The sequence below is a fragment of the Salmo salar genome, chromosome 01 (genome assembly GCF_965601325.2).
Source record: "Salmo salar chromosome 01, fSalSal1, whole genome shotgun sequence".
NCBI lineage: Eukaryota > Metazoa > Chordata > Actinopteri > Salmoniformes > Salmonidae > Salmo > Salmo salar.
This window is the reverse complement of record NC_138291.1, coordinates 37,978,104-37,991,908: the sequence shown is the minus strand read 5'-3', so window position 1 is coordinate 37,991,908 and position 13,805 is coordinate 37,978,104. Positions and strand designations below refer to the sequence as shown.

Below are 13,805 nucleotides of genomic sequence, written 5' to 3'. Positions count from 1 at the left end.
CCAGGGTTACACCTCTAACACTGAGATGCAGTGCCTTACACCGCTGCACCACTGGGGAGCCCCATTCCTTGAACTGTAAATCACAAAATCAACAAGGTTTTCACTGTTGGTCTTTTATAGTATGGTGCATAACCCCACATCAGGCACAATATTGAAACAGCTTAAACCACACAATTGAAATATTTATGACAAAATGTGTGCTGAAAGACAGAACAAGAGTGCCTGTCTGTTTGTGCTATTATGCCAAACTGAATGTTGGACTTGACAATGAGCAATAGAGTTGGCAAGAGCACAAAACAGTTCTGGAAACAGGCGAAAAATAAATAGCAGGAAAAGACAAATGAGCATCCAGTAAATGTCCCTATAAATCCTTCAAATTTATTGTCTAGTTAATTGATGCGCAAATTGAATACACAATGGTAAATGACAGCAATACACACAACCTCATTAAAACCCCACCTCAGGCATTCACAATTTCTTCATAAATATATAAAAAGATTTCAAAACAGTATGCTAAATCATGGTACCAGTACAGTAAAAACGGTAGAATAGCATAGGCCAGTTGTTGTGAAAGGGACAGGGTTTGAAATGACAAATAAAAACACTTCAGAACTCAAAAAGGTTTAAATTAAAATGTAAAAATTGTTCCCCAAGATGAAAAATCAGAGAAGGGACTGTGGCTCTCTCTCAGTCTGTCCGTTAGTCACACGCAATATCTCGGACAGCACTGGTCCGATTTTGACGAAACTTGGGCGAATGATGAGTCTTGCCATAGATACCTGGCATTTACAAAATTACACTGATCGACCCAAGGCGGGAGCTATAGTAATTAACTGAAATTTGTTAGTAACAGCAATCTCATTTGGCCCGGGGGGAGACATGTTTACTCTAGCCTTGTTCCCTATTCATCAACTTAAGGAACTTCTCACTCAACTCTCCTTCCAACTGAAAAGCATTCTTAACATGATTGTGTTGACCCTATTGTGTGTCCTGAGGTTACTAGTAAACTGAAAATGGACATCCCTCAATGATGAACAGCTCCTATTTAAAGTTTTACATTATTTGTACACGTCTCTTTAACCTGTCATCCGAACAACTAATGCATTATTTATAAATATGCACCAGAACATGTTAACTTTAGTTTAAATTGAGTAATATTGAACACTGAACACCAAAAGTGCACTACCGTTTAAAATTCAACACCTAGTTTATTTCTTCAATGGAAGCGCCTGTTGGGATTCTAAGTTCTACACTTACTATATGTAATGTCAGTTTTTGATAAGTCTGTACAGTCTTTTCAGTACGGTGGGGGGTGGGGGACAACATTCATCATGCCATGGATATGGCAAATTCAAGATCCCAGAATCCTACTTGCACTTTGCTGGAGGCACATCCATTCCGTAAGAGCAACCTTTTATGACAAACATTGCGTGTATATCAGTAGGGGAGGGCTGAGGTTCAGCCGTAAGTAACGCAAAGAAGCAGAGGGAAGGGAGATTGTAGTGTTTACTTTGTACCCAACGGTGATTGGAGTTTGTAGAATACTGCAAGGCAATTTCTGCATTCTGATTTCCTATTTCACTCCCACACTGTGCACCCGTCTCACTAACTCCCTCTCCTGGATTTAAAGCCTTCATACACCAGTCTGTTCCTTGTAAATCCATGGGGGGGACAAGTGCCCGTTAGGGGATGAAGTTAGTTAGGGGGTAAAGGGTAAAGACAAGAGTTTTGGAAGGAAGAATATAAATCGTTTTGGTTGTGTAGTATTAACTTGCATTGGGTCTCAGTATGAAATGGCCCTGTGGAAATGCTATCATCTTGTTCTGCACTGTGTGTGTATCAGGGGGCAAATCACCCGACTCACCTTTTCTCCATCTCCAACACGGCAATGGTATTTCCTTGGGTTGTTTTTCTTTATATTTTCTAAATAATTGTAGTCCACAGGGTCAGTTCATACCTGAGACCTACTGCGATTAAATACTACACAACAAAAACCAGTCTTTACAAAGTAAAGAGGGTTGCAGAAGGATAAAACGACAAACGGATATTGTGGGCTGGGTAACAGGGATCATCTGTAATGTTGAGAGTGACCGAGGCAGGGTAAGAGACGCCAGATGCATAAACAAGTTACATTTGATACAGAAGATTTTTCTGGGATGGGATAAAGTGCAGTCAGATAATTCTGGTTACTTTGACTGTCAGTCCGGCTGAAGACTGGTGCTGTAAGTTAATTGGTGGGCAGCTGCAAAACATCCTTGAACCGGGGATGAGGTAACAGGAATGACCTTCTTGAACAGGCCCGCAAAGACAGGGAGTAACCTGTGCAGATTCATCATCGCCTCTTCAGAACAGACGTACAATCTCAGAGGGAGGAGTTCTGCCAACAGAATTATCCAAAATGGCTGGCCACTCAGGATGCTAGAGGTTGTTGTGCTTCCACTAGTGAGGATTCCTGTAGAGACAACATTGGGGAGTATTTGCACTTAATACATCTGCAAAAAAACTCAAATTAAAAGACTGGAATCCTTAATTGCTTATAGACTTAATGATATTGAACCACTGATTCATAAAGATTATAAATTGGTGGTTCGAGCCCTGAAAGCTGATTGGCTGACAGCCGTAGCATATCAGGCCGTATACCACAGGTATGACAAAACCTAAAACATTTTTACTGCTCTAATTACATTGGTAAGCAGTTTATAATAGCAATAAGGCACCTTGGGGGTTTGTTGTATATGGCCACTATACTGTACCACAGCTAAGGGCTGTACCAGGCACTCGGCGTTGTGTTGCTAAGAACAGCCCTTAGCCGTGGTATATTGGCAATATACCACACCCCCTCAGGCCTTATTGCTTAAATATAACTTCTAAATTCCTCATGAGCTAAGTTCAACTCACATACCCCATCAAGACCCCCAATAGAAGCTCGTTTTACTCTAACGTTTGTAAACAACGTAAATGTAAACAAACATTGTATAGCCTCAAAACACAGTTAAAACTTTCATTTTTATATCATGGATGGTCAGTCCTTGCATCCATAGCTAGTCTATGATTTTGAGAGTGGTTACATTTGTCAAGGCCCACCCCTCAGCTTTTTACCAAAACACAGGCAGGGTGACCGCCTTGCTATTGTTTCTATTAAGGATCTTTAAAGCAGGGTTTCTTAAAAACTATGGGTCCGAACCTGGGCATGTGAGAGGTGGGTCTCGAGTTATTAGAATACATCTGTAATTACACACTCTTTCTTCTTAATATGTGTCGTTGGAGGACGATTTGCAATACAAAGAGTGGACAGTCACATACCTCTTTTTGGTCCTCTGGCGGCACAGGGTTGGTGGCTCCATCCTCAGTGGGAGATGGTGATGTGTCCATTTTCTCCTCTCCTCCCTTGGCTGCTCCCTCCATCCCGTGCTCGGCCTCCCATTCCTGCAGCACCTCATCCAAGTTGAAGCGTCGGCGGTAGTTTACAAAGAAGTTCTTCACCTGCACCACAGACTTGTTGCCAATCACATCCGAGATAGCCTGGAAGTCCCGTCCATATTTTCTGATGGCTGGAAGAGGTTACAATGGAGTGAAAATACATTTTGAACAAATTGAGATTGTTATGTGCCAGGCCCCCCCCAGTGAAACAGAACTCAAGATATTTTTTTATCATCTGACTTGTCACATGGGCCCCACTTCAGTTGGTTCCATTTTCTACCCTTTCTCAAATCCCAACCCATCTGTTGCACTTGCAATCTATTACCTTGTACAGCAAGCAGTTGCTCCTCTGTTGTCCAGCGAGTGTTAAACTTCTGGTTCACCTGAGACATAAAATGGTCAAACATACAAGCAACATGACAGGTCAAAATGTATTACAAGACTAGTGATGTTACGTTTGACACCAGAGCATGCATTGAAACCGCAAAGCAGTTTACGTCAAAGCAGTGTGCCGATATCCATATCACTTTATCCGAAGCATGTCATCAACGACATCCGAAACATTGTTTTGTCGCAAACCGCCTGATTGGTTTGGCATTGGTTGAAGACAAAAGGAAGCGAAACCCCTTTCATTTCGAGGGTTGGTTGCCGAAAGTTGTGTGTAGGTGGATTTTGAGAGCCGCTAGCGTCTATTGAGCTGGGAAATGGGACCCAATTTCAAACATAATGAATAATGTAGATTTAAAATACATAGTATTTGAAAACATTACAACTGCTAGACATCTCAGCGCTGTCTCTGCGCTACGGCATGTGTGATGTAATTTATAATCATTTGGCAGCACTAAATTCTTTTGACCAGCAGATGCCACTAGGGTGATCAACGCTTTGCGCAGTAAACCTATTTTTCGACAATTGGCTGGAAAGCGTCCATGCTTCAGAAAGATTTGTTTTCCCCATCACTATACAAAACAATAGTAACATTTAAGCTGCAATATGTACATTTTTGGGCGATCTCATTGAAAGCAAGTCTAAGAAGTAGTAGATATGTTTCTATGTGCATGCACTATTTCTATGCTTCCCGTTCTTATTTTCCGTTATTGCGCCTTTTATTTGCGGTTTTGCACACTAGCTTCAAACAGCTAAAAATACAATATTTTTGGTTCTGAAAAATATATTTCACAGCAGTTTAGATGGTACAATGGTTCTCCACACTATACTTGCTTGTTTTGTCACAAACTGAAATTAGGATAACTGTTACGAGCCATTTCTACATAATGCACCTTTAATTCTATGGCGACAGTAAAATGAGATGCTCAGAACTTTAGGTCAGCAATAGCATTACCTCAGGTACTCTGAAGTTGTCTACTCCCACATCAAGCTTCTCTTTCAGGGCACTGTTATTCTGTTTGATGCTCTGGATCTAGAAGGGGATAAAACTCATTAAGGAAAAATGTCCAGGTTAACTCGTCACCCTAAAGACACTCTAGGTACACAGGCTTAGTTCTTCATTTCCACACAAATCTCCCATTGACATCAATACATGATTGACACAAAATTGACTCATCAATGGATAGGAAATGCTGTCACTGGAGATTCATGTATTAATGTTAAGACAGTCCACTAACCTGGCGTTTGATGCCAACCAGCTCCATGTCCATTTGCCGCAGCACACCGACTGCAGCGGGGGTGCTGGTGGACATTGCAGCTACGTCTCCCTGGCTCAGATGCATTCCTTTAGGAGGCTTCTTCTTAGCACGGTGCAGGTTTTTCCCTGGAGGACCCTGTGGTTCTTTTTTGACGTGGGTCAGTTTCTCTGCCACGCCAGTAGTCGGCTAGACGTGAAGGAATAGATTTAGGTTAAAATGTCGAACCACCAAAAAGTAGTGTCCATTTAATATGAATGTTGTAGGTTTCTATTGAAATGGTAATGAAAATATTTGGAATTGGAAAGCTACCTTCTGTACCACTGCTAGTGGTTTTGGCTCCTGTTTCTCAGGTGCTGCGCCCAGCTAACACACAAAAGGACCATGTTAGTTGGCTTCAATAAACGACATTTATTAAAACTGATAAGAGCCACTGAACAGACCCACCTCTTTCTTCTCCTCCTTATTTGGGTCGTACTCTACATCGCTTGGAGCATTTCCATTGGTCTCCTCAGCCTCATCCTCACTGAAACATAAAGCAAAAACTTACTACATATAAAAAAATATATGGTATTCTTGGCCTGACTTTCCAATAATACATTTTTTTTGTCTAATTTGGAATGGTTGAAACCAACCAGGACTAGTTTTTTCAAAATGGAGTGAAAGTTGAGAATGTGGTTCATGCATTTTAAACAAAAGCACACACTTCATACCTCTGCTCTCGTTCTCTCTTCTGCTTGCGTGCGTGGCGATCCATGACACTGGTTTTGCTCCGTGTCTTCTTCCATGAATAGTAGAATCTAACCAAGCTAGCAATGGACTTGTCTGGTAGCTAGCACAAGAACAAGAAGAACTTGTAAATAACAAACGAAAGCACAGTCTTGTGCATTGTTTGTGGTTTAGAGACGTCACACAATGAACACCCCAAATTAGAATTGTGTCTCAATTCATCGTGTGTTCCATGTTTGGCAATGGAGTAGTCTGCTGTTAATGGACAAAAATGATACAATTCGGAGGCGTTAGTCTCACCATCTGCTGTATACGGTGGAACGTTTTTCCATGGAAGCTGAAGCCCTGTTCAAACAGGACCTTGTCCTCCACTGTCCACTCATCTGGGAAAGGTGTGAAGTTGGGCAAATCTGCCAGGGACTTCTCAATGTTGTGTTTGTGCCAGAAGAGCATCCCCAGTGCCTGCTCCATGTTGTACCCATGCTTCTCTTTGGCAATGGCAATGTATTCATCCACTGTACAAAAATATATTTACACACACACACACACACACACACAGCATTCAGACCTGTTCCATGTTTTGTTACAGCCTTATTATAAAATTGATTAAATAAAATATTTTTCATAAATCTACACACAATACCCCATGACAAAAGAAAAATTTGGTGAAGAAATTTGGCTAATATATTAAAAATAAATACATAAATACCTTATTTACATACAGTACCAGTCAAATGTTTGGACACACCTACTCATTCAAGGGTTTTTCTTTATTTCTACATTGTAGAATAATAGGGAAGACATCAACACCATGAAATAACACATATGGAATAATGTAGTAACAAAAATGCATTTCAATTAACAGGTGTGCCTTGTTAAAAGTTAATTTGTGGAATTTCTTTCCTTCTTAACGCGTTTGAGCCAATCAGTTGTGTTGTAACAAGGTAGAGGTGGTATACAGAAGATAACCCTATTTGGTAAAAGACCAAGTCCATATTATGACAAGAACAGCTCAAATAAGCAAAGAGAAACGACAGTCCATCATTACATCATTAACGACAGTCCATCATACGGAACATTAAGAACTTTGAAAGTTTCTTCCAAGTGCAGTCGCAAAAACCATCAAGCGCTATGATGAAACTGGCTCTCATGAGGACCGCTACAGGAAAGACCCAAAGTTACCTCTGCTGCAGAGGATAAGTTCATTAGAGTTACCAGCCTCAAATTGCAGCCCAAATAAATGCTTCACAGAGTTCAAGTAACAGACACATCTCAACATCAACTGTTCAGAGGAGACTGCGTGAATCAGGCCTTCATGGTCGAATTGCTCCAAAGAAACCACTACCAAAGGACACCAACAAGAAGAAGCCACTTGCTTGGGCCAAGAAACACAAGCAATGAACATTAGACCGGTGGAAATCTGTCCTTTGGTCGGATGAGTCCAAATTTTAGATTTTTGGTTCCAACCGCCGTGTCTTTGTGAGACGCAGAGTATGTGAACGGATGATCTCTGCATGTGTGGTTCCCACAGTGAAGCATGGAGGTGGTGGCGTAATGGTGCTTTGCTGATGACACCGTACGATTTATTTAGAATTCAAGGTACACTTAACCAGCATGGCTACTACAGCATTCTGCAGCAATACGCCATCCCATCTGGTTTGCACTTAGTGGGACTATCATGTTTTTCAACAGGACAATGACCCAAGACACTTCCAGGCTGTGTAAGGGCTATTTGACCAAGAAGGAGAGTGATGGAGTGCTGCATCAGATGACCTGGCCTCGACAATCAGCCCATCTCAACGCAATTGACATGGTTTGGGATTAAATGGACTGCAGGGTGAAAGAAAAGCAGCCGACAGCTCAACATATGTGGGAACTCCTTCAAGACGGTTGAAAAAGTATTCCTCATGAAGCTGGTCGAGAGAATGCCATGAGTGTGCAAAGCTGTCATCAATCTATTTCAAAATAATGCTTTAACGTAACAATGTGGAAAAAGTCAAGGGGTCTGAATACTTTCCAAATGCATTGTATCTAAATATACAGTACCAGTCTCAAGTTTGGACAAGGGTTTCTTTATTTTTACATTGTAGAATAATAGTGAAGACCTCAAATATGAAACACATGAAATCAAGTAGTAACCAAAAGTGTTAAATCAAAATATATTTTATATTTGAGATTATTCAAAGTAGCCACCCTTTGCCTTGATGACAGCTTTGCACACGCTTGGCATTCTCTCAACCAGCTTCACCTGGAATGCTGTTCCAACAATCTTGAAGGAGTTCCCAAATATGCTGAGCACTTGTTGGCTGCTTTTCCTTCAATCTGCGGTCCAACTCATCTCAATTGGGTTGAGGTCGGGTGATTGTGGAGGACAGGTCATCTGATTCAGCACTCCATGACTCTCCTCCTTGGTCAAATAACCCTTACACAGCCTGGAGGTGTGTTGGGTCATTGTCCTGTTGAAAAACATATAATAGTCCCACTAAGCGCAAATCAGATGGGATGGCATATTGCTGCATAATGCCGTGGTAGCCATGCTGGTTAAGTGTGCCTTGAATTGTAAATAAATCACTGACAGTGTCACCAGCAAAGCACCACCACACCTCCTCCACACTTCACGGTGGGAACCACACATGCAGAGATCATCCGTTCACCTTCTCTGCACAAAGACACTGCGGTTGGAACCAAAAATCTCACATTTGGACTCATCCAACCAAAGGACAGATTTCCACCGGTCTAATGCCATTGCTTATGTTTCTTGGCCCAAGCAAGTCTCTTCTTATGTCCTTTAGTAGGGGTTTCTTTGCATGAATCAGGTCGAATTCATGGTCAAATTGCTGCAGTCTCCTCTGAACAGTTGATGTTGAGATGTGTCTGTTACTTGAACTCTAAAGCATTTATTTGGGCTGCAATTTCTGAGGCTGGTAACTAATGAACTTACCCTCTGCAGAGGTATATCTGGGTCTTCCTTTCCTGTGGCGGTCCTCATGAAATTTTCCTGATTGACTGACCTTCATGTCTTAAAGTAATGATTGACTGTTGTTTCCCTTTCTTTATTTGAGCTTTCTTTATATCTTGCCATAATATGGGACTTGTTATTTTCTGTATACCACCCCTACCTTGTCACAACACAACTGATTGGTTCAAACGCATTAGGAAGGAAAGAAATTCCACAAATTGTTCCACAAATTAATTCCAGTAATTTTAACAAGGCACACCTGTTAATTGAAATGCATTCCAGGTGACTAACTCATGAAGATGGTTGAGATAATGCCAAGAGTGTGCCAATCTGTCATCAAAGCAAAGAGTGGCTACTTTGAAGAGTCTCAAATGTAAAATATATTTGGATTTGTTTAACACTTTTTTGGTTACTACATGATCCCATATGAGCTATTTCATAGTTTTGATGTCTTCACTATTATTCTACAATGTAGAAAATAGTAGAAAATAAAGAAAAACCCTTGAATGAGTAGGTGTGTCCAAACTTTTGACTGGTTCTGTGTGTGTGCATCTAAATATATAGATCCGAAAGACGGGCATAACACTCACTTGCACAACACTCAGCTACCCATTTCTGTTATTATTGCATAGTTATTACATGAACTAAATAATTTGCTTCAGATAAACGTAAGATTTGTAAATGTAAACTTGGCAAGTAGTTTACATTTGGAACATAATGAGGAAAATGGCTTGAATGGCTCTCACATTTAGCTTCAGCCAGGTTCGGGCTGGGGAGCCACACCAGCATGCCCAGGTTGTCTCTCTCCTCGGCCGCCTTGGCAATCTCTGTCACGGGGATAAAGGATCGAATGAGGACCAGTGACTTAATTACTCATGGCCTTTATCCTAAATGCTTTTATGTTGAAAGTGAAACTCTGGTGAAAGTGAAACCAACTTCCAACAATACAAGTTTAGCGAGAATGAAATTCCATGTTCCATTGGAAAATACAACATGTATTATTGAAACCAATAATGGAGACCATGGAGACTTGCATGGAGACCAAATTGAAAAGAAAAAAAATATGGACCATTAGAAGTCAGGACTTAATCATATAGGCTAGTGAAAGCAGCTACAATTAATACAGTTCATGTTACAAATAATACATTTCAGAATGATTCATTACTTAAAGGGAAGCAATCAAAACCATTCTCACTCCAGATAGTTAAATTAAGCGTTTATAACCATGGTCGTTCGACCAACAATTAGGGCCTAGCTATAACAGATGTAAATTACAAACTTTTTAATTGGCTCATCTCAGATGTTATATGCTAAATATGCTGAAATATATTGGATACATTGACAATAGTTCTGCAGTTCAATCGGTTCAAACATGAAACAATGTAGCCGTGGACAGGAGTCTGAATGTCAAAATAATAAAGATGTAGTTAGCGGTAGCCCGCTTAGTCAAGGCTCGTGGAATAGACGACCAGGAATTGTTCGAGGCTATCATGTCTGGTAACCTGTTCCATCTTCTTGACTGTCTGAACAGTAAAATGACTCACCTGGATCATAGTCTGGCACGAGGGCTTGATACTGAGTCCCAACTCTCATACCACCACTACCTGAACATATAACAAACACAGGATTTACATTTTTTAATCACTGTACAAGTGTATGAACTAGTTTAGAGTGACCGAGGCTACCACCGTCGTGTTGACCTACCATGCTCATCATCACTGGAGGAGCCCGAACTTCCTTCCTCCCATGAATTGTTGCTATTTCCATTCGTAGCTAAACTTTTGTTAGGATTATTAACTGTATTCCTACCCCTTCTTTTCCCTGACATTTCCGAACCACTCTTTTCCATCATTGCGGGGATTTTTTAACGGAGAAAGAGCAACAAAACTACTCGGATTTTGGCTAGCTAGCTACTATAACGTTACTGGCTGTCTGTAGTCAGCAGCACCTTGCTAGATGCCTGGCGCTAGTTTGCTAGCTAGCGAACAAAGTAACGTTAGCAGGTTGGCTAGAAAAGCTACTGTGGCTAGCTAGACGAAGCGATGACCAACTGATTAAACTGTTCAACTAGCCAGCAATCTCAATTAAGACGGCTATGTTATAAAAGTTGTTAAGATAGCTGGCTCCAAAAATATAACGGGTGGCCAAATAACTGTGTTGTATGGGTCTTTCAATATTAACCAGCCACCCCAGTTAGCTAGCAAAAATACCCCAAGTTCGCGAGGATGCTTGACTGCTAGCTCGCTGCTACTTGGATAAAAGTTGCGGTAGCAACTAGCTAGCTAGCTTGATTTATGAAATCAATTAGCATAGCTAGAGCTACGTGGCTTTAACACACGCATTTGTCGATGATATTCTACAGAGTTTGACTACTTAACTGGCTACTTTTGTCCATTACAATCGTTACTAGCTAGGTGTCGAGAATCTTGCCAGGTGGGTCGGTTGCTAGTTGACACTCCACGGGGTCTTGATAAAGTGCCTGGCTGCATCAGATGGAACTGAATGTTTCAAGGTTTGCCCTGAAGAGGCCTCCCTCAAGCTAATAATGATGAGTGGACCAACTCTCTTCTTGCCTGGAAACTAGAGGCTACAATTAATTAATTAATTAGGTAGATGGGAACTTATGCAATTAAACTAAATAAGTTGTTCTACAGCCAATTCATGGAATTAATTTACATTCAAAAAGGCAAATTAAAATAATCTAATTCAACAATGGACACATTCCTCAAATCATATGGACTGCATTTAATTTCTTTTTTCTTTATATGTCAGGGACCATGTACAAATTATACATAGGCCTATCAGAGTATCCTAAATGTGTGCCCCCATGGCCCAACCTCATGCCCGTGTTCCCCAACCTTAGAAGCCCCCAACCTTAGAAGCAGTATAAGGGAGCAGTGTCTGTCATTCGCACTGTCACAATCAAGCTACTTCTGGGCTCCTTGAAAATGAGTAGACTACAGTATATAAACTCCTCTCTGTATTTATTTGGAGTGAAGCAGAAACATTTGAATTTGTCTCTATCCTCCAGCAGTTTGGATTTTGAAATGTTTCATATGAGACGACAGTACAGAATGTCACCTTTTATTTGAGGGTATTTTCATACATATCTGTTTTAGAACAAAAGGCACTTTATGTGTCTAGTCCCCAGTGGTGTAAAGTACTTAAGTAAAAATACTTTAAAGTACTACCTATGTAGTTTTTTGGGGGTATCTGTACTTTACTTTACTATTTATATTTTTGGCAACTTTACTTTACTACATTTCTAAAGAAAAGAATGTACTTTTTACTCCATACATTTTCCCTGACACCCAAAAGTACTCATTACATTTTGACAGGAAAAGGGTCCAATTCACACACTTATCAAGAGAACATCCCTCATCAAGAGAACATCTGACTGACTCACTAAACACAAATGCTTAGTTTGTAAATTATGTCTGAGTGTTGGAGTGTGCCCCTGGCTATCCGTCAATAAAAATAAAAAAAATAGAATTGTGCCATCTGGTTTGCTTAATATAAGGAACTTGAAATTATTTATACTTTTACTTTTTAATACTTAAGTACATTTTAGCAACTCCATTTACTTTTGATACTTAAGTATATGTAAAACCAAATACTTTTAGACTTTTACTCAAGTAGTATTTTACTGGGTGACTTTCACTTTTAGTTAAGTCATTTTCTATTAAGGTATCTTTACTTTTACTCAAGTATGACAATTGAGTACTTTTTCCACCACTGCTAGTCCCCCCCATTTGGACAAATTCACTTATAAATCAAATCAAATTGTATTGGTCAAATACACATGGTTAGCAGATGTTATTGCCAGTGTAGCGAAATGCTTGTGCTACTAGTTCTGACAGTGCAGCAATATCAACACGTAATCTAACAATTCCACAACAACTACCTAATACGCACAAATCTAAGTAAAGGGATGGTATAAGAATATGTACATATAAATATATGGAAGAGCAATGACTGAGCGGCATAGGCAAGATGCAATAGATGGTATAAAAGCAGTATTTACATATGGGATGAGTAATGCAAGATATGTAAACATCATCATTAAAGTGGCATTAATAAAGTGACTAGCGATCCATTTGTTAGGGTGGCCAATGATTTCAGGTCTGTATGTAGGCAGCAGCCTCTCTGTGTTAGTGATGGCTAACAGTCTGATGGCCTTGAGATAGAAGCTGTTTTTCTTTTTCTCGGTCCCAGCTTCGATCCACCTGTACTGACCTCGCCTTCTGGATGGTAACGGGGTGAACAGGCAGCGGCTCCTGGTTGTTGTCCTTGGCGATCTTTTTGGCCTTCCTGTGACATCTGGTTCTGTAGGTGTCCAGGAGGGCAGGTAGTTTGCCCCCGGTAGACTACCCTGCGGTTGTGGGCCGTGCAGTTGCCATACCATGTGGTGATACAGCCTGACAAGATGCTCTCAATTGTGCATCTGTAAAGGTTAGTGAGGGTTTTAGGTGACAAGCCACATTTATTCAGCCTTCCGAGGTTGTATTAAAGTAGTCAAAAGTGTATTATTTGGTTCCATATGCCTAGCACAAAATGATTAAATCAAGCTTGTGACTCTACAAACTTTCTGGATGCATTTGCAGTTTGTTTTGGTTGTGTTTCTGTTTGTTTTGACCAATAGGAACTGAAGGGTGAATAATGTATTTTGTCATTTGAGTTACTTTTATTGTAAATAGGAATAGAAGATGTTTCTGAACACCTCTACATTAAATGTGGATGCTACCATGATTAGGGATAATCATGAATGAATCATGAATAATGATGAGTGAGAAGCTTACAGAGGCACAAAGATCATACCCCCAAAGAACTGCACTTGAGTTAGACTAATTTCTTGCTAAATGGGGGTCCTCCCATAGGCACTGGGAATACTTTCTATAGGCTACTATTGCCTGATGTTAATGTATCTGGTCTTTTTACTACACTGGCAAAATACATCTGGAAGGCACTGTATCTGTGCAGATACATGAATAAGATACAAAATTATTATTCCTTTTTCCATTGTCGTTCCTACAGAGATGTGGTTGTTACAGATT

At 40.4% G+C, this 13,805-nt stretch overlaps 1 protein-coding gene across 1 annotated transcript; it reads right to left on the bottom strand.

The window, feature by feature from the left end:
* Positions 1 to 352: 352 nt before the first annotated feature.
* On the bottom strand, positions 353 to 11,302 carry rcor1 (REST corepressor 1). Its single transcript, XM_014192793.3, has 12 exons — positions 10,456 to 11,302; positions 10,296 to 10,355; positions 9,498 to 9,578; positions 6,093 to 6,307; positions 5,777 to 5,895; positions 5,511 to 5,589; positions 5,376 to 5,429; positions 5,046 to 5,252; positions 4,763 to 4,840; positions 3,746 to 3,803; positions 3,304 to 3,551; positions 353 to 2,452 (listed from the first exon to the last, which is right to left on the bottom strand). Exons 1-12 carry the CDS (start codon positions 10,601 to 10,603, stop codon positions 2,411 to 2,413), a joined length of 1,389 nt encoding a protein of 462 aa, XP_014048268.1. The 5' UTR covers positions 10,604 to 11,302; the 3' UTR covers positions 353 to 2,410.
* Between the last annotated feature and the right edge of the window lie 2,503 nt (positions 11,303 to 13,805).